The sequence below is a fragment of the Stereum hirsutum genome, assembly GCF_000264905.1.
Source record: "Stereum hirsutum FP-91666 SS1 unplaced genomic scaffold STEHIscaffold_18, whole genome shotgun sequence".
Taxonomy (NCBI): domain Eukaryota; kingdom Fungi; phylum Basidiomycota; class Agaricomycetes; order Russulales; family Stereaceae; genus Stereum; species Stereum hirsutum.
Window position 1 is genome coordinate 386579 of NW_006763148.1, and position 19852 is coordinate 406430.

At 51.0% G+C, this 19852-nt stretch overlaps 7 protein-coding genes across 7 annotated transcripts; 4 read left to right on the forward strand and 3 right to left on the reverse strand.

The window, feature by feature from the left end:
- Positions 1-24: 24 nt before the first annotated feature.
- Positions 25-2266, reverse strand: STEHIDRAFT_125324 (cytochrome P450). Its single transcript, XM_007309659.1, has 10 exons — positions 2158-2266; positions 1688-2106; positions 1527-1630; positions 1356-1469; positions 1176-1293; positions 1040-1123; positions 847-989; positions 716-786; positions 493-661; positions 25-436 (listed from the first exon to the last, which is right to left on the reverse strand). The coding sequence occupies exons 1-10, from the start codon at positions 2221-2223 to the stop codon at positions 87-89; spliced, it is 1638 nt and encodes a 545-aa protein (XP_007309721.1). The 5' UTR covers positions 2224-2266; the 3' UTR covers positions 25-86.
- Positions 2267-3051: 785 nt separating this feature from the next.
- Positions 3052-3542, reverse strand: STEHIDRAFT_125325 (uncharacterized protein). Its single transcript, XM_007309660.1, has one exon. The coding sequence runs from the start codon at positions 3407-3409 to the stop codon at positions 3194-3196; it is 216 nt and encodes a 71-aa protein (XP_007309722.1). The 5' UTR covers positions 3410-3542; the 3' UTR covers positions 3052-3193.
- Positions 3543-3800: 258 nt separating this feature from the next.
- On the reverse strand, positions 3801-5409 carry STEHIDRAFT_162041 (uncharacterized protein; the record flags this gene model as incomplete). The annotated part of the gene is made up of 4 exons (XM_007309661.1): positions 3801-4019; positions 4109-4274; positions 4340-4452; positions 4522-5409. The coding sequence occupies 4 exons, from the start codon at positions 5407-5409 to the stop codon at positions 3801-3803; spliced, it is 1386 nt and encodes a 461-aa protein (XP_007309723.1).
- Positions 5410-5606: 197 nt separating this feature from the next.
- On the forward strand, positions 5607-6102 carry STEHIDRAFT_125327 (uncharacterized protein). The gene is made up of 2 exons (XM_007309662.1): positions 5607-5853; positions 5880-6102. Exons 1-2 carry the CDS (start codon positions 5643-5645, stop codon positions 5954-5956), a joined length of 288 nt encoding a protein of 95 aa, XP_007309724.1. The 5' UTR covers positions 5607-5642; the 3' UTR covers positions 5957-6102.
- A 1460-nt stretch (positions 6103-7562) lies between these two features.
- STEHIDRAFT_172090 (uncharacterized protein) lies at positions 7563-14705 on the forward strand (the record flags this gene model as incomplete). Its single annotated transcript, XM_007309663.1, has 11 exons — positions 7563-7592; positions 7644-8377; positions 8439-8574; positions 10305-11041; positions 11118-11256; positions 11909-11944; positions 12002-13090; positions 13154-13162; positions 13416-13502; positions 13568-14292; positions 14357-14705. The coding sequence occupies 11 exons, from the start codon at positions 7563-7565 to the stop codon at positions 14703-14705; spliced, it is 4071 nt and encodes a 1356-aa protein (XP_007309725.1).
- A 360-nt stretch (positions 14706-15065) lies between these two features.
- Positions 15066-16287, forward strand: STEHIDRAFT_162043 (uncharacterized protein; the record flags this gene model as incomplete). Its single annotated transcript, XM_007309664.1, has 3 exons — positions 15066-15095; positions 15163-15896; positions 15987-16287. The coding sequence occupies 3 exons, from the start codon at positions 15066-15068 to the stop codon at positions 16285-16287; spliced, it is 1065 nt and encodes a 354-aa protein (XP_007309726.1).
- A 1155-nt stretch (positions 16288-17442) lies between these two features.
- Positions 17443-18747, forward strand: STEHIDRAFT_172091 (uncharacterized protein; the record flags this gene model as incomplete). Its single annotated transcript, XM_007309665.1, has 3 exons — positions 17443-17472; positions 17523-18250; positions 18320-18747. 3 exons carry the CDS (start codon positions 17443-17445, stop codon positions 18627-18629), a joined length of 1068 nt encoding a protein of 355 aa, XP_007309727.1. The 3' UTR covers positions 18630-18747.
- Positions 18748-19852: the final 1105 nt, after the last annotated feature.

The window sequence follows — 19852 nt, forward strand, 5'->3', positions numbered from 1 at the left end:
ACTCATAAGATGGAGGCAAGAATATTTCTGGAAGTGTATCATCGCATTGTTCTGATATAGAGGCTAAAGTCCACATTATTCCCGGTTCAAGTCTCCCTCGGCTTCATCACCACCCAGACAGGCCCCTTCTGTAAAGTAAAGAACTCCTTAATCGACTTATCGAACTCAACGGGATCATGCTGAGGGGAACCCGTAATCTCAAACTCCAGCATAAGCCGGGCCAAAGAGTATCGCACCATCAGCAGTCCTAAATTCTTCCCCGAGCAGTTGAAGGGTCCGAAAGAGAACGGGATAAAGGCGGCACGGTTGAAGATCTCTTCTTCGTCAGGTTTGAGCCATCTTTCGGGTCTCCACATCTCGGGTGATGGTGAGAAATACCGCTCGTCGCGCATCATCAGCCCTTGCGGGATGCCAACGAGAGTGCCGGCGGGTATATCTGGCGAAAGAAAGGGATTGAGATCTGCACCAGAATGGGATAGACGGTACACCTACATTGACCGCAAATAGTAACGCCTACATCGGGCACTATGCGCTGAGAACGACCAGGGACAGGGGGACGCAGGCGAAGAGTTTCGTTCACGATGGCGTGGAGGATTGGCATCTCTTCGAGATCAAAGTCACCATGGCCACGATGGTGAGTATCGACTTCTTCACGCAGACGCTGTGGTAAGGATAATTCAGGATGCCGTAGAAGTATATAAGATTAAAGACCAACCTTCGCCCAGACTGGGTATTGAATGAGATAGTCAAAGATGAACGTCAGCATCGAAGAGGATGTGTCAGAACCTGAGCAGGAATGAATTCATCGTTATTTACGAGCAAAGCCATCCACGAGCTAGGACTCACCAGCAATGATTATCGCTCGAACTTCAGCATCTAGGTCCTTCATGGTCATATCCGGGTGGAGCTGTCCATCCTCCTGTACAAAGTACGAGAACAGGTCGGGCCGGGATTGACCTTGTTCGAAGCGTTTCAGAGTCGCAGCCATGCTATAACGCAACATTAGTTCGTCGTCGCAGTGAAGAGGTTTGACACATACGAGAGGGCTTCGATCTCGACTTGATCTTTTCCTATTGGCAACAATTCTAATATAGGGATAACCCAGGGTATCTCGGCAACGACGCTAAGGTAGACGGTCTCAGGATCCACGATCAAGAGACAGTCTAGGAACTCACGAAAGGGCATGCATCGCTTTTTCGACAAAGAGAACGTAGCTATGATCCTTTCCATTATCAATCATGCCGAAAGACTGTGCAAATCCGACTTCGCCCATGATATCAAAAACGAGGTGGTCTGAATCGTGTGATGAGCCAGATATATGATAGGACATGTAATAGCCTTGATGAAATGCAGACTCATTATGCGACGAATGTCTTGAACGGGTTGTTCAGCGTATTCGTTGTGTATACGATCACGGAGACGGTTGTGACAGTCCTTGATGAATACCAGATACTCCTTCATGGCTGCGCCTATGGAAACCAAAAGGTCAACATGGCAGGAATGGTGACGAACAGGTGGGGATGTACTCGTCATTGCCTTGTCCCAGTACTTTCTCCGCTGAGAGTGAGGTCCGGGTACCTTTAGAGCATGGACTGAATTTCCACCCTTGTTGGCGAAGACACTGTCAAACCTGTCATTTTGATCAGCATGACAGAAGCAAAGGTCAAAGGAGACCACAAGGACGTACCAAGGACCTTTGGTCATCTTCCCTTTGGAGCTGAGAATCGCGTCCATCGCGTCCAATGAAAAGATGGTAAGCTCGTTGGGACCGATTCGAACAATGTTTCCGTATTGTATGTTTAGATCCCGCATAACCTGAGGCATTCTCCCTTTCGTCGAGTGATAGAGATACCAGAACTTAGAGACAGCCGCTAGAGTAGGCCCAGGAAAATGCTGCAGAGGCGAGAAGAAGACTCGATACCCTATCATAGACGCATATAGACTGGTAGCAAAGGAAGCAAGCGCGGTACTTGTCAAAAGGAATGATCTTAGCATCGACCGAGTATCCAGGAGACAGGTTGTGAATAATCCTAGGAACGAAGTGGACAGAACCGCGAGGAGAGGTACGATGCGGGGCTCGCGAACCCTAAAGACGGCATGGGCAGCCTGGAAATAAATCAGATCAGATATAATGTCATGATGAATGAAATGACACACAAATCCCGCCAGCGCACTCCAAGTCATAATTTCTGTCGTGGAATAGCCCGCTGAATGTGTAAGCATCCTGATGTCCTTCAGCCTTTGGGAAGTTTTGAGGTCGAGTGCTGGGGGCAAAAGAAGTCCTAGGGGTGTGAGCGGGAACGAAGACATGATATACTACAGCTCTCAATCATGGGCTAGACCAAATGGAGAGATCGCCGTGTGGTCGCCAACTTGACGCTGGGATGGCCTGCCAAGGCCGAGTTTACCAAGAATGCAAGAGCCACGAGAAGTACAAAGCGCATGTAGTGGTGCCTTCGATAGTCACTCACCGCAAGTACTTTGGTTAAATTAAGACGAAACGCAAAGAAGAGCGTAAAAGTTCGCCTTATGCTTCAGCGTCCTCTCCGGGCGTTAACGAGATAGTAGAATCGCCTGAGAGGTCTAACCTTACTACACGTCTAGGCGAAGTAAGCATATCTGTAGCAGTCGTTTTCTTAACTAACCGGTGACGATAGCCCGAGGTATAACTAACCTGAAGCACATGTGGTGGTGTTCGGAAGCGGTGGTTTCGATGTTTTCTCCTTTTTAAACTCCGCTTGTTGAGCGCGGCAACGGCCGTGACGAGACGGAGTTTGCTTTCTGTGATGGTCCCCCACAGGCAGACCTTGGTGTTAAAGATAGGACGTTCAACGTGTCATTCTGTGAAGGGTTCGACCACGCACGCTTTCCTACTTTCGCAGACTTACATTTCTGCTGAAGGTCGATATCTTTCACCATCCCCGCGGCACCGACTTGCACCTCCCCGCTTTCGCCTCCCAGAATCCATCTGACCAATCGCAAAAAGACTGCATTCCAAAAGTGTACTTAGTAACCATTACGAAGACCGACAAGCGAAAGAGAGAAAGATCAAGGACACAGAAACGACCGGCAGACATATGAAGTAAAGAAAGCAAACGGAGGGATGTGAGGATGTAGTGAGGAACGGAGGAAGGGAGGATAAGTGGGCCTCCGAGACGATGATCCTTGTCGATATCCACACTCGTGTGGCGGATCAATCCAACCACGAACGTTCCTTGTGGACGAGAGCGTTGAGACGCGACGAATGGGGCTCGTGTGTCAAAGACGCATTCGGAGGGACGAGGGTTGGAAGGGTGGAAGGGTAAAGAGAGGATACTGGTTGAAAACCCGAAGAAGGTATGAGGATGCAGATGAAGTTGTGGTACCGATCAGCGTAGCGGGATACGGGATACGGGATACGAAAGATCATGATTCAGAGACGTACTCAATTCGATGTCCGATGTCCGATGTCGATATGTATGCAACAGTCACAGTCAGATGAATATTGGATGGTTGATGTCGGTTGATATTGAGAAGAGAGTAGGTGAAGAAAACGGGAGATAAGGGATATCAAGACCTGGAACGGGATATACTGTGATAAAGTAGTTGCGATTAGGGTAGAGGGAGATGGATGGATAGACTCGGAGGGAAGGGTAAAGGTAACACACGTCTTGCCAGACACGACACAAAACGACAAGGAAAAGACGACAACGAGGATATCGATCAAGGTCCGCATGAACAAGAGAGAAAGGACATTACGTCTAATGGAGAGTTCAAACAGCAACGACGGTGAGTAAAAGTCGAAATGGCAAGCGTCCAGATCATCGCGCATAGCCACCCTGTCCGCCGCTGCCACTCAACGGGGCCATCTCATGCACCTGTCCCAACGGTGACGGCAGATCACTATAACGCCCTCTGTTGTCCTGCCGCGACGCGTGCGCCTTCTCGTCTTGGGCGTTGTGTGCCGCATTCGTGTCGTTGTCGGCAGCAGCGGTGGCGGCGGTGGGGTCGCCGATACCCGCACGAGTTCCCCAACCAGTCTGAAAGGCGAAAAAAAGATGCGTAAGTGAGAAGGCCAGGAGGCTTGGGGAGGCGGAAGGATAAAGGGATAGCGATAGTGAAGACATACTTCGTGAAGCGTAAGCAACGCGTAAACCTTCATCACAGCGAAGTAATATCCAAACGCAATGAACGCCGGTACGTGAATGACATCTTGAGGACGATACCAAAGATGAGGGAGAAGCTTCGCCGTACGCGTAGCCGTCAGCCAAACCATGTAGGAGATGATGATATTCCTAAGATTCGATGCACGTATGAGTGAGACAGTCTGATACGAGAGGGAAAGGGGGTAAAGACGTACCACCAGGGTAAATGGAAGCCACCCTGATCCACAGGAATTGTGGACTTGTAGACGACGTAGCTGACCAGACAAGGTCCTACCAGTAGAGTGAACGGATTAAAAAGCTTGTCGACCTACATCCAACCAAGAAAATCGATCAGCATTTCTCTCCATCACTCAAACGTGAAACGCAGGAAAGTCACCATAGTATACGCCACATAAGGATGGCTTGTCCAAATATGCCTCTCCATGAATAAACTCCTCAGATCACTCCTCCACGTGTTCCTCGTCCACCTCAACACCTGCTTCAAAAACCTCCAGTTCGGCTTCATCGTACTCAACAGCTCCGCCTCCTTACAAACCTGCACATACGTGCTCCACCCATGACTGACCATCCACCTCGTCAAAAACTTATCGTCACCACTGTTCAGGTGATACTTTCCCAACCAATAGTCGTGCGTGAACCCGTGCAAGAACTCGGGGTCCTTGAGAATGACAGTGCGATAGGCGGCGGTACGTCCGGAGAGACAAGGGAGTCCGCCATCGATGTGTGTCGATGATGCGATCTCGATGTTTCGGATACTGAGACGCATGGCGGCGAGAACCTCCCAAACCGTCATATGATCACCGCAAGGCTGCACCCTCTGACTCGTACCCACACCGCCCACCTTCTGATCCTCGAAACACGCTAACGTATATGGCATCAATGTCGGCGGCCAAATGGCGTCGTCGTCAGCGAAGAAGATGATATCTGTCGTCGTATTCTTAATACCATGAGCCATCTGTAGTCGTTTGTTCGCGAAAGGGACGGTCAGGACACGAATACGTTCGGGGTCGACGGCATTAGCGAGATCCTGCAGAGGCCCGAGCATCTTCTCCTCGGTGATGATGATGATCTCCTTGGGCTTTCCAACGAGCCATGAGTGTGCGGCTTCTTTGAATTCCTCTCCGGCGTCGATAGTGGGTACGATGATAGTGACATCCTCTGAAGCAATGTATGTTGGGTTATCGGGGAGTGGGATGGGGCGGTAGACGAAAGCGGCGAGGAGACGGATGCAGTACCAGAGGTATCGGTAGAACCTGGAGATCATAAGAAAAGGGTCGTCAGCGAAACAGGTTCATTTCGATTGTGCCAAGAACAGAGTGGGAAGAATATAAAAAAACACAACGATGCTCCGCCAACAAACACTGAGCTCGCCGTGGAGCCCCAAAAAGATGAAGATGCTCGTGAGGAGCATGGAATCGGAGGTTTCTCACGTCAGTAATACGATGGATTACGTTCAAAAGGTTGAGCTACATTGATCTACGGTCGTTTCGGCGATATATGGTCTTTTCCTGTCATGCCGCTGACACCGCGCAAAGTGTGGCCAACGTCACACAAGACACGAAAGCGAAAAGCCCCATCGGTGCTGGCAAGCGAACGAAACCACCCGGCGGCGAAGGTGACGGAGTGGCCATATGTACTCCATCATTCCTCGAAGACGCCAAGAGAACACCGGCACTCTGCGCACTGATGCCCCATGAGCTCAAAAAAGGTATGGGGAACTCTTCATCGAGCGAGAGCCGACCACATCACCTTACTACGGACATTCGTTTAGATTGACTGCCAAGAGTACGGGACGAATGCACGGACACTAGACACGACAGAAGATGAAAGCAACCCGAGCGCCACATCATGATTTCCGAATCTATGGCAGTAAAGTCTCTAGGTCGCGACGGTTGACGAACCGAACAAGTTGCCGTGAATGTGCTGTCAATGAATGATACGCGATGGGAGGCATTCTTCTCCTCTCACGGACAGTGCCGACCGAGTGGTAACTCTCTTGTGCGATGTGGCATGGTGAAAAGATGACCTTGTGTGCAACTGTTACTGCGGCCCTTTCGATGAGTACCAGCGGCCCCATGGTCGTATACCAGACGACGAGATATGTCTTAGTCACGACCATTGTGGCGGGCAGCACTATATCCCCTCCGCTGTTCAAAGCCGCAAACTGGACTCGGTCGGCGTCCACCGTCGACTATTAAATGAGTTCAATGGCGTCGTAACACCGCGGATGCAAACGAGGGATGATGAAATTCCATCCATCGGAGACCTGTCATCGTCGTACTCGGTATGACGGAATAGATCAGTTCGACCGTCTAGCTCACACGCACATCTACGGATAGACGTGGCTAACGGTGCCAGCGGCAATGGAATGGCGAGATAACGTCGACAACGCCGTGCGTGCTTTCCCTTGCAAGCGACGTGGCTCCGATAACGAAGCATCATAACGCCATATGAGGGCGATGGACCACGCAATGATGGGCGAATTGCAGAACAGAAAGATGAGAAAAGACAGAAAATGAAGCTCACCCAATGACCCCAAATGGTACGACTAAATACTCCACCGAGACAAAGGAGCGAAAGTCAAAACATGAAACAGGTAGTGTAGAACGGAAAGGGACGCACAGACAGGGAACTGGTCCGAAGTCAGATAGAGCATCGCACCGACGTTGCTGGCGCCGCGCTCGACGACGTCAGAGTGCGAGTATCAGACGGCCAAAGGAGTGAGGGCGCCGTCGACGGCGGTCGACTTGGGGTGTTCGGCGTCGTCGAGGGCGGGAGATGGAGGCAGGACGAGAAACGCGCTGACCGCCCAAGGCCCGCCAAGCCCGGCGAGCGCCTCAATTTGGTCCTGTTGCAGCATCCGACGCACGTGGCTCACACATGGATGTCCGTTTCAGTGGTTGTCGCCTTTTCCTCCAGCATCTCCAAGTTCACGCCGCTCACAACATTGACTTGCCCACTCCTCTGGGTCTGTATCCTGAAGATGTCCTATTCTTGGTCAATCCTTTGCTGCTTTCTCAACTGGAACTTCTCTATTTTTGCAATATTCTCATGCGCCAAAACCTTATTACATGGCTGTACCTTATCAAGGCCTCAATGGCCCGCTCTTCCACGGTACCTATTTTGCGAAACGGGATTTACAGCTCTGAGTTTCTTTGCGCACTCGCCTTCCTTGTCTTGCATCAACGTACGGCCTGTATGTGGCTCACTCGTCAAAGGGCTGTCGGTCTTACTTATTCTCGAGTACATCTATCTCTCGGTTCCCGGAATGGTCGAATACAGGGTTTACTCGAAGGAAATAATCTGACACGATCATACACGGTATCATTCGCAATCTGCCGTAGATAAGATATATAAAGATCGTAAAGGTCTCAACGTTAACGTGGATGGGCTCATTGTCCCTCCAACCATTCCAACATGAGCAGCAGTGAAAAGACGACCCCCTTGGTGAGCATTACACGCTTTCTTTTGTTAGCGGCTGCACTAAACGGGTCACAGCCTCCGAACGTATTCGATTCCATTTCCATAGATAATCTTCTCTTCCGAAGTGTCAAAGGCGCCACAACTGAACTACCCGCGATCCTTCATCGTTTCTCCCCTCCCCTTGATCTCGTTGACGTATACCCTCATCCAAGTCTCACCCCGTTCATCAGAACGCGGTCACCGAAATGCTGTCTCCCTAACGGCGCTCCACCACGAAGGCCATCCAACCTTCCTCCTCCCGGGGATCTTAAACTATCCTTCAGTCTGGGCCCCTCCCTGGGCTCTGGCCACTCTGGGATCGTCTATGAGGCTCACAACGTCTTCATCAGCCCCGCCGAGAATAGCTCCTCCATCGACTCTCCTCCCGTTTATCTGCCTCCCCTCGTTGTCAAAGTCGCCCACAGAAATCGCTGCCAGTCTCTCGTTCGGGAGGCCTGGTTCTACGACGAGATGGAGTGCTTACAGGGCGCTTCGATAGCGCGGTGCTACGGCTGCTTCGAGCTCGAACTCAGAAGAGGATGGCGCGTTCGTCCATGGCAGAACGACGGAGAATGGGTCACCATTGGCTCCGATTACGATAGGATACCAGACTACGCACGATACCCTCCCGATATCGCCAGAGAAGCTGGAATCGCACCACATCCGCTGCTGACAGACTTGGTCATGGAACGTGATCGGCTGTTTGTGCTTGTTCTCGAGCGGTTGGGAGACGAACTATCATCCAGGGTCCTGCACTCAGAAGCCGAAAAGTGCGTATCTGTCTCTTTCTCAAGACGACCGATATTGATTACCTCCGTTATCCTTATCCAGAGAGGACATTAGGAATATCTACAAAGATGTTGCCACTCTCGGCATATCGCTCGCGACCGACGTCCGGCCGAGCAACATCCTCACCGCTCCGCCCTGTCCTCCCGGCCTTCCCAGTCTTCCGTCTCCTTTCACAAACGTGCGTCATGCGTTCCGTTTAGTTGACTTCGAGTTAGCACAGAAGACGGCTTGGACGGCGAGGTCCATCACGGGTGATCAGCAATCTTGGGTGGATAATATGTTCCACTGTCTACCTTACTAGCTGCCCAAAACAAAACCCCGTAGCACTCTGACTCCTTCCACCAGTCTTCCGATGCCTCCTGCGACTCCTTAGAGCCCTTTGATTTTGATTATGTTATCATGTTCTTCGGAAATGCATTCAATCTGGTCTTCGTTCCTCTTGATTTAGGATGCTTGTTGCGGGGACAATGCTATCACATTCAAAGCATAATTCCGCATACTACTGCCAGCGAGCCAAATGATTACTCTGTCCTTCCTCCGCTACATGATCAAGATGAACTTCAGGGAGAATCAGATTCCTCCTGTACAGAGCTCTGGGTTTCTTGGTGGGCTCGCACTTATCTGGCATCAGCGTACCCTGTAAGTATGCTCTCTTTCTCGAACAGTTCTAATATATCTCTCGGTTCCCGTAGGCTTACCAGTGGTACGGGCGCTGCGTCGCCTGGGTCAGCCATCGATGGTGGGTTAAAGGTGGGAAGCTTCGGACTGAGGATAATCGACGTGAGATCCTTAGGGTGCATTCGGCAACCGAGAGCGGCAGATTCTCACCGGATTTCCAGCCACGGATTTCGTCCTCGGCGGCTGGCGCCGAGCCTTCTTCACACTCCGACACTGTCACGGTGGCTACGTGCTTTCGCCACCTCTTATGCGTACCATAACGATAACAGACGACCATTCCACTTTCTCGCATGAAGGCTTTCTGAAGCAGACAATCCCTACTCTGAAATGTTTGTTTCTTAATTTCATCTGCAGAGTCATGTTCTGCCGTCCGTTATGAGTCGGGAAGTACGTGAAACTGACTGGCTCTCGCCACTTTGCCTACTAGCTTTGTCTGCCATGTGGCATCGCCCTCCCCTCATCCAGCATACGCTCTGGAGCCCTGATGATACCTTAATCGCGTGCTATAGTGTTCGTGATGAAGATTTGTGTACGAAAACCTCGGTTATACTTACACGGAGCCCTTCCATCCTTGAAGGTGGCAACAAGGTGGCAACCAAGTGGCAACAGCTAGTAAGTAGTACCTCTAGGAAAAGGTCGTGTAATAATAGCAATAAGTCATAATATAGTCGTAAGAGGCAGCTCAAGAGAGATGTCGACAGTGCCTCAGATGTCTTGCTTGCCTCTTCCTCTACATTTTGTCACTGTTGATGTTTGTGGTCCCATAGACTCGAAATCATACTGCAAAATTAACAACTGTGCCTTGATAGATCTGTCTTCGAGTGGTCACATCGTAAATATGCATTTATCTCTGAACGAGATGCTACGATTGGTGGTCTAGCCAAACGACGACGACAAGACGACGAACTCGCGCAAAGGTGCCACTGAAGAATGAAGTGGCAAAGCACTCCGGAGTCACATCAGTCACGCAATATGTGCGCGGCAGGGTTCGGCAGGCACCACGGCTGCCGAAGAAGCCACGAAATCCGAGAATCCAGATTCTTTCGTTTTGGCAGGAGAATCCGCCGGAAATCAAACCGCTCTCGGTTGCCGAATGCACCCTTATATATCTTATCTACGGCAAATCGCGAATGACTCCGCGCAGGATCGTGTCAGATCGTGTCAGATCGGCTTTTTCGAGCAGGACACTTTGTTCGAGCATTCCTTCATGGCCATCGAATATACTTATAGTTCTATACGAAGGCTCAGAACGCATTCAGCTCCATCACCATCGAAGGTCTCGTATTCCGAAGGATCGATGGTGTTCATACACAGTTTCCCGCTACCCTTTCCCGTTTCTCCGTCCCGAGAACACTCATCGACATATACCCTCACCCAGCTATCGAATCATTCATCAGCACTCGTCCTCGTTCAGCATACTCACCCAGGGGACCACAAGACCGTCGGCCATCCAAATTGCCTCCTCCTGGCCATCTCAACCTCAAATTCAGCCTTGGGGAAGTCGTTGGTTCTGGACGCTCAGGCATCGTTTATGATATTTCTCAGTCTCACATCTCTGGAGAACCCGACGCTGGTGATCCTCTCGTTGGACATTTGCCCCCTCTCGTAGCGAAGATAGGTCGTCAGAATCGTTGTCAATCCATCGCCCACGAAACATGGTTCTACGACGAAATGGAATATATTCAGGGCTCTTCAATCGCACGATGCTACGGGTGCTACGAACTCAAGCTCGAAACAGGTTGGCGCGTGAATCCTTGGGAAGATGCGAGTCATGAGGCGTATGATGATTCGCTTGACACCTGCCCGAACTTCAAAAGGTATCCTGCCATCGCGGCCAGGGAAGCGGAGATTCTGCCTCATCCTTTACTCAGAGACCTTGTGTATACGACGGATCGGGTATTCGTGATTCTTCTTGAGAAGCTGGGGTGTGAGATATCGGGAGGTTATCAATATGCAGAGTCTGTGCAGTAAGTCGATCATCTTATGTCCTTCATTCGAGTCGTTAACAAGTTATCGCCGTACGTTCTTTCGTCGGTTGACCAGGGCGGATATAAAAGGCCTATACAAAGATGTCGCCACCATGGGCATCACACTTGCCAATTGCATCGGTCCCAAAAACATCCTCGTCGCGCCTTCTTCTCCTACGAGTCTACCCAGCCTACCCTCGCCATTTACCAAGCGCGTACATCAATGGCGGCTCATCGATTTTGACAGGGCGAGGAAGACGCCATGGACGCGCAAGACGATCTCTGTTGATCAAATGTCTGGATAATATGTTCGACACCCTTCCGCTGTTTATGCCGAACGAGGATTTTAAGCCCCCTGAGGATGACTCGGATGTGGTCTGAATTGGTGAGGTTGATATTTCCTATCGTCTTGATGAAGACTCCTGCGTATAGATCCTGCTTGCTTGTGCTGTATATAATTGTTTGATTCGTCCCAATATGCAACTGTTTGATCTGTTTGATCTGAGAGTATCTTGATAGATTCGCAAAAGGCAAACACGAGTCCGACAGACGTACAGCGAGAATTATTACTTGTTCGAGCACGAAGAAAAAGAAAATTCATGGTCGTTGCACATGCTTGATACATCAAACAATATAGAAACATTGTAGACAGCGATGCGCCTAGTGCACCGCCCATTTAGCATCAAATCCTCTTTGGGGGGTTCAAAAGAAAGAGACACGGACCCATGGGAGCATCCCGCATTCACCCGACGTTCCCATGCTCACATGATCAATCTTCGCCATGTTCGTGTGGGCTGCAGCAGGATTTCCCCACCGTACTTCACCAGCTTGTTCCTTGTCCAACGCTTTTCCCTGCTCATACTACAGATCCACGTGGCTGCGAGCGAAATCTGTGAGCCCATGGTATGTATTGCCTCGATCATATACTCACCCTCGGTATGCTTACACCCTGTGCTCCAGGCTCAGAATACATTCGACACCATCAAGATAGAGGATCTGCTTCGTAGAGTCGGGAACGAGAATCGGACATTACACTCTGCTACTCTGTCTCGCATGACTATCCCAGAGAATCTCATCGCCCCTTATCCTCATCCTGACTTAATAGATTCAGAATACATGGAAGGTTTTATGCGACCGGAGAAGTTTCACGAGCCGAACGGTCCGCTTCCTCGGCCACCTTCGAAGCTTCCTCCTCCTGCGCATGCCACCCTCTCTTTCAAGCTCGGAAGACGTATGGCTTCTGGGATGACGGGCGTCGTCTATGAGGCCATTGATGTCCGCATCGCTCCCTCCCCCGACCACGGTACTAAGCCCACTGGTTACCTTCCTCCTCTTGTGGTTAAAATCGGTCGGAGTAATCGCTGCATGTCCATGGGGCGCGAGGCCTGGTTCTACAATGAGATGGAGTCTTTGCAGGGCATCGCCATCGCTCGGTGCTACGGCTGCTTTGAGCTCGAGTTGCAAAGGGGTATGCTCGCTGAGCCGTGGCAGGATCGGCTCAACAGGACCGACTACGACAATGAATATGACGAACTGCCCGATTTTATAGAATATCCTGAAGAGGCTCTGGAGGAGAAGGAGGTGGACCCTCATCCCCTACTCAAGAAACTCATTAAAGCTCGTAATCGTCTCTGTATCACTGTCCTCGAGCGTCTAGGGCCCGCGCTCGAGCCGGGTGTCGTACATCCTCTAGAATCCCGGCACGTCCTCTTCTCTTTTGCACTCACGTCATCCCCTTACATCGTTGTCCACCATTCATTTCTTAGGGAGGAGATAAAATCTATGTACACCAATACTGCTGCCCTCGGAGTTCACCTCTCGGACACCATCGTCCGCCAGAACATCCTACACGCACCCAAGTCTCCACCCGGAATCCCTTCCCAGGTCTCTCCTTTCACTGGACGCACGCACGCATGGCGCGCAGTCGGTTTTGGTGGCGCGATAAAGATTCTTTATAAACGCTGGCTTACAGACGGGGAACAAGACGAGTGGGTTGATGTTATGTGGGCAAGCATTGCCTACTTGGGCAGTATACCCAGCGACGATTCCGTTTGGCCTCCTGGTTTGACTGCTTGATGGGTCGTTGACGTTGACCCGGACCCCGTTTACCAGTGCTCCAGTGTATGTTTTCGGTATCTTTCATTTTGCTCTTATTTGTGTCCAGCGCAAAGTGCGTTTTTCTTTGCGATCAGGGCCGTTGTCCTCATACCACGCAGAGCACTTATCTGTACGAACTAAAATACATCCTCTGCTCGATTTACTTCTGTCGAATCTGATTTTTCCCCCTCGTGAGTCATCAAGCGGGCCACATCTGCGCCACACAGCATTCGTGTCAGTGGCCCGGTCTGCCACGCGCACGCGTTTGAACTTTCAGCGGAGCTTGCCTTTGGACCACGTTGATAACCGCACCTCTCCCTACCTCTCCTATACGAGCAGGACTACTCCAGATATCCTACCGATGGTGAGTATGGAGTCAGTCTTCCTCCTTGTGTATCTCGCTAACGTTCTCTTCCGTTGTGTATGAAGGCCCAAAATTCATTCGATTCCATCGTGATCAATGGCCTCGTGTACCGCAAGGAGTCTGACATCAAGAAATTCGAGCCGGCGACACTCGATCACGCGATTCTCCCAGCCAATCTTATTGACCCTTATCCCCACCCAGACCTTGAGGAATGGACTGGTAGAAGACCTGACGAATGCTACGAGCCCGGTGGACCGATTCCACGCCCTCCCTCCACCCTTCCACCTCCCGCACACTCCACCCTCTCTTTCAGCCTCGGCGAAGCCGTCAGTCGCGGTCGTTCCGGTATCATTTTTGACGCTGCCGATGTTTGCGTTGTCCCCCGCGATGGAAATGAAGCCCCGACAGGCTACCTGCCGCCCCTCGTTGTCAGAATCGGCCGATCTAATCGTTGTTATTCTCTCGCTCGCGAGGCCTGGTTCCACGAAGAGATGGAGTGTATCCAAGGTATCGCAATTGCGAGGTGCTATGGTTGCTTCGAGATGGAATTACCTCGCGGACGTTTTGTATATCCATGGCAAGAGCCTCTCTTCGCGACCGAAGATGATGATGACCGTGACGAGTTCATCGACTTCGATGAATACCCCGCCGAGGCGACGCGTGAAACTGGTGTCGCTCCTCATCCTCTTTTGGCTGAGCTCATTCGACAAGATCGACACGTGCTTGTCCTCGTTCTGGAGTGTTTGGGGCCCCGACTTCCTACGGGCACCAGGCATCCAGAGGATGTGCAGTGAGTCTCGGTCTTTCTTCATTTCTCTGTAAATTTCTTGTTCATTGACACGTCAAATATGTAGGGAAGATATCAAGGGTGTATACGACAACCTCGGAGCTCTTGGAGTCCAAGTCGGAGATAGTCTGATCTCCGAGAATATCCTCGCTGCGCCATGTTCTCCTCCTGGCATCCCTAGTCGGCTATCCCCTTTCACGCACCGTACGCACGCCTGGCGTGCTATTGACTTTGAGAGTGCATTCAAGGTTCCCTATACCCGTGAGGTTACGTGGCATGACCACGGCAGCTGGTTAACCAACATGTTTCCTTACATTCGCAGCCGTAGGCCCGACGCGGACTCCCGGTCTTCTTCTCCTGAATCTGTTCCAACGACACCAGAGCCAATTAGTAGTGGGGAAGACGAATACGACTAGATACAGATTGGAGTATATGTCGCATCGTGGCACTGAAGGCTGTCATACTTGTTTTGTTTCGTGGGTCTTGTACGTCTGTTGATCGTAAATTGTGTGTTCTACTTTGCCCTAGGAAATTTGACACGAAGATTTCTTAGTATCTCAAAACGCTACGAGTGAACTGCGGAGTTGTACATATATTATTGTGAAACAAAGAGGTTTGCGCTGCGTGACCAGGGCCACACTTATCCTCAAGCCTCAACGCCACACATTGGTGTCCGAGTGCACGTGGTCCAGCGTGGTCCACACGCTCAAAGTTCGAACGCGAATCTTTGACTCGTTCGAATCCTCAGTGTCGTGCATCGTCAATCAGCGTCCAGCATGGAAAACGTTCAACAGTGTACGCCTGTGGTCAGTGCTCAGCCCCGAGACGTCGTAAAATATATAATTCAACTGATCTTCAACTTTTTATTGGCAGCCGCAGAATGCCTTCGACGTTGTTTCGATAGGCGGCCTTGTCTTTCATAACGTCGACGGCGTCAGGACCGAGCCCCCTACAATTCTCCATCGCATGTTCCCTCCTATAGATCTTGTTGACATCTATCCTCATCCAGATATCGTCCCCTTCATCTATGCACGTCCAGCAGACGAGTGCAACCGGCCAGAAGGACCTCCAGTACGCCAACCTTCTACACTTCCTGTTCCGGGACACTCTACGCTGTCTTTCAGTCTGGGCGACGCCATAAGCTCTGGACGCTCTGGGATAGTCTATGAAGCCCTCGAAGCCCGTATCAACTCCACCCACATCGGTGTCCCAGGGGATACTGCTACGGGTTATTTGCCTCCTTTGGTGGTCAAAATAGCCCGCCAGAATCGTTGTATGTCCATTGTACGGGAGGCCTGGTTCTACGAAGAGATGGAGTGCCTTCAGGGTGCATCTATTGCGCGGTGTTATGGTTGCTTCGAGCTGAGATTAGAGAAGGGGTGGCGTGTCGGCCCATGGGAAAATCCCGAGCATCGGCTTTATGATACTGGCTACGACTCCATTCCAGAGTTCGCTAGGTATCCTCCTGTGGCCACCATGGAAGCCGGCATCGAACCTCACCCACTGCTGACGGAGCTTATCATGGCTCGCAATCGTGTTTTTGTACTGGTTCTTGAGCGGCTTGGGGATGAGTTGTCGGTCGGCTATGCACACCCTACGAGCGTACAGTGAGTCCCTCATATGCCTGGATCCGGTCATATCCATTTTCTTATCGTTGGCGACATTTTTTCTTTTCACCTTTCTTTTGTACTCTGTAGACAAGACGTCAAGGACATCTACAATGACGTGGCTAGCCTCGGCATCACGCTTGCCAGCGACGTTCGCTCACACAACATCCTTGCCGCTCTGCCCAGTCCTCCAGGCCTTCCCAGTATTCCTTCGCCGTTTACTCGACGTACGTATGCCTGGCGTCTGGTCGATTTCGAGTTGGCGCGAAAGACTCCGTGGATGCGGAAGGTGATAGCTCGGGATCAGCAGGACTGGGTGAGGAATATGTTCGTATCTCTTCCTATGTTCACGCGCAAATGTAGCCGCGCGATGCCTCCTGAGGCTCCTTAGAGCTAAGTATTTCATCTTGATAACGTTGTCTTCGTCGTGTTCCTCGGTAATGCATTCAACCTGGTCTTCGTCCCTCTTACTCCAGCTTGCTCATTGCGGAAACTCGACAAATATGACTGTGTGAATTGTGTCACCGAATATCGTCCAATATCTAAAAGCTATGACTCGGTTTTCGGGCCCGCAGAATATGAACGACACTTCCGCAGTACTGTAGTTTTTCGACCAAGTGTTCGTCACGCATCACGCAGAGGGCGTCGGCGAACAGTTTTGGTCCCGGGGTCACGCATACACACGGGTTCACGAACAGAAAATCGTGACGAATCTGCACTGAAAATCGCCCAAAATTCAATTTTTGGGAACTAATGCGAACAATTCCGCTTGTTCGTCACGCGTGGCCCGCCCGAACGAACCGTGGCCCAGCGGTGGTCACGGCTGACATAATTCTCCCACGAACACTTGGTCGAAAAAGTACAGTATACTGTACTTTTTCGCGCACAAGTTCCACCGCCCTTCGGCCGTTGCCGAGCTGACATAATCCGTTCGTGTCCCGGTTCGCACGCAGATCGGGATAAGGGACGATGTTCGTGAACATGGACGCTTTTTCAGGGATACGACCTTTCATGACCGCTCAACAGCCACTTATGCTCTGCATTTGGATGGGGGAGCTCACCTAGTAGCAAAATCTGGCCCAAATTGTGTCTTGGGGGCCTTCCTGAGGTCAATTTAGGACCCTAAAATATATTCTCAAATATTTGTCAAGTTTTCGTCAAATTTTGGTATGTCCCATTTACAAGTTCAGTGCACGTCAATGGGGTGGGACTGTCCCGTGGCACAAGTTCGTTCGCGGCATCCATGGGACACGGGACACGAACTTGTGCGCGAAAAAGTACAGTAGTATAAAGGCAGCTTATTTATCATTGAGGCTAAGACCCTATCTCGAAGGGGAGACCGACAAGCTCGCGGAGCACGACTTTAGGCTTCATAAGCGATAGGATTACAAAAGGAAGATCAACAGAAGTGACCATTGACACCGCACGTGGGGCCGCCGGCGAAGCGGACCGAATTGGAACGTGCCTGCAGGACGTGGTTGTATAACGGGATTGCTCTGGCCCATCAAACCGAACATCTCTTGTCCGCCCCAGTTACCCCGACATCATGAGTAGCATTGACCAGACTTCAATCGTGGTGAGTATTGCTATTCTCTACCCTTTTCATATATGTTGACAATTCCATAGGCTCAGAATGCATTTACTGCCATCTCTATAGAAGGCCTGTTATATCGAAACGTCGAAGGCAACACAGTTGAACTGCCCGCGACTCTCCGTCGCATGTCCCCTCCCCTGGACCTCGTCGACGTTTACCCTCATCCAAAGATCACTCCCTTCAGATACCGTCAGACGTTAGACTGCTGCCTCCCGGACGGTGCTCCGCCACGTAGTCCTTCCAACCTTCCTCCTCCTGGGCACTCCGAACTATCTTTCAGTCTGGGTCCTATCATAGGCTCAGGTCGCACTGGAATTGTCTACGATGTTCGCAATGCCTCTATCGATCATAGTAAGGGTGATGTCTCTACAGAGACTCCCGGCTACCTGCCTCCTCTGGTGGTCAAAGTCGCTTACAGGAATCGTTGTCTGTCGCTCGTTCGAGAGGCCTGGTTCTACGAGGAGATGGAGTGTTTGCAGGGCGCATCTATGGCACGGTGCTATGGTTGTTTTGAGCTCGATTTGAAACGCGGATGGCGTCTTCACCCGTGGCGGTACCGCGCAGGAAAGGCGCCCGATGGTTGCGAGTATGACAGTATCCCAGATTATGACGAGTACCCTCCTGCTACCGCCAGACGGGTTGGAATCGCCCCGCATCCGATGCTGCCAGAGTTGATTATGGAGCGCGATCGTGTATTTGTACTTCTTCTCGAGCGGTTGGGAGACGAATTGTCACCTAGGGTATACTCTGAGGCCGAAAAGTGAGCATTTTCTCTACTTGTGTCTTCTCCTGAACTGTATACTGACATTGATTGGCTTTCTTTTCTCAGGCAGGACATTCGGGATATCTACAAGGACGTCGCTAGCCTCGGCATCTCGCTTGTAAGCGACGTCCGGCCGAGCAATATCCTCGCCGCCCCACCCAGTCCCCCGGGCCTCACCAGTCTTCCGTCTCCCTTGGCCAGTAAAGCTCACGCATTCCGTCTGATTGGTTTTGAGTTGGCGCAGAAGACTCCATGGACGGCAAGGATCATTACCGGTGACCAGCAAGAATGGGTGAACAATATGTTCGACTGCCTGCCGTATTACCTACCCAGAGAAGTTGATCGCGATCCTCTATCTACTTCTTTCGATTTTTGACGCTTCCCAAGAATTCCCTAGTGTACTGTCCTGGATAAGTAATTGCAGCGCGATACCCAGCCTCGCATTCTTCCTCTTGTACAATCCAGTTTATGCTTACACAAATATCGATTCTTTTCTCTGACAAGCTGGTTGTATCTGTCCCACTTCAATCCACCCTCATAGCCCAGTGGTTGAGCTTGCAGTGCTTGCAAATCACAGTATTTAAAGCTGGATAGGGTTTTATTCAATGACCAGTGGTCAAGCTCGCTGCGCTTGCCGACCACGGAACTTGTCCCTGTGCCAAAGCTTTTGATCCAGTACGATATAAGTAGCACGTACGGTCATATACTTAGTATAAGGGGCATGTGTACAAAGCGCACTATAGCACTGATCACATTGCCCTAGTGGATTGAAAAAGCATCCAGACAATATATACCGTACGATTCTGTCTGAACAGGCCTCACGGGCCACACTCCCGTACATTCGTAACACGCTCTCCGCACTTGCCAGTGCTGCTGCAGGCCACAAAAAATACAGATGGGAGTAGCCTTCTGACATTCCAGTAGACATAATGGAAGCCGACCATTTTCGTTTGCTGTTGAACCTTTCATCCCGACTGGTCACTTCGCGAGAGATGGGCTTCCTTGCAGGGCGCTCGCCACCTCGGGACTGGGGCACCGGAAGAGTCCGACGCGCGTCGCTCGCCAGCCAATCAGCTATAAGTTCCCCTTCCCATTCTTTTTTCTAGGTTGGATTATATTTTTGTCACAATTCCTCCTTGAAGGAGGGCCCAAAATGCCAAGACCCCAGTGGTCCGCCGAATACTGTACTTTTTCGCGCACAAGTTCGCGCCACCGCCCCTCGGCCGTTGCCGAGCTGACATAATCCATTCGTGTCCCGGTTCGCACGCAGATCGGGATAAGGGACGATGTTCGTGAACATGGACGCTTTTTCAGGGATACGACCTTTCATGACCGCTCAACAGCCACTTATGCTCTGCATTTGGATGGGGGAGCTCACCTAGTAGCAAAATCTGGCCCAAATTGTGTCTTAGGGGCCTTCCTGAGGTCAATTTAGGACCCTAAAATATATTCTCAAATATTTGTCAAGTTTTCGTCAAATTTTGGTATGTCCCATTTACAAGTTCAGTGCACGTCAATGGGGTGGGACTGTCCCGTGGCACAAGTTCGTTCGCGGCACCCATGGGACACGGGACACGAACTTGTGCGCGAAAAGTACAG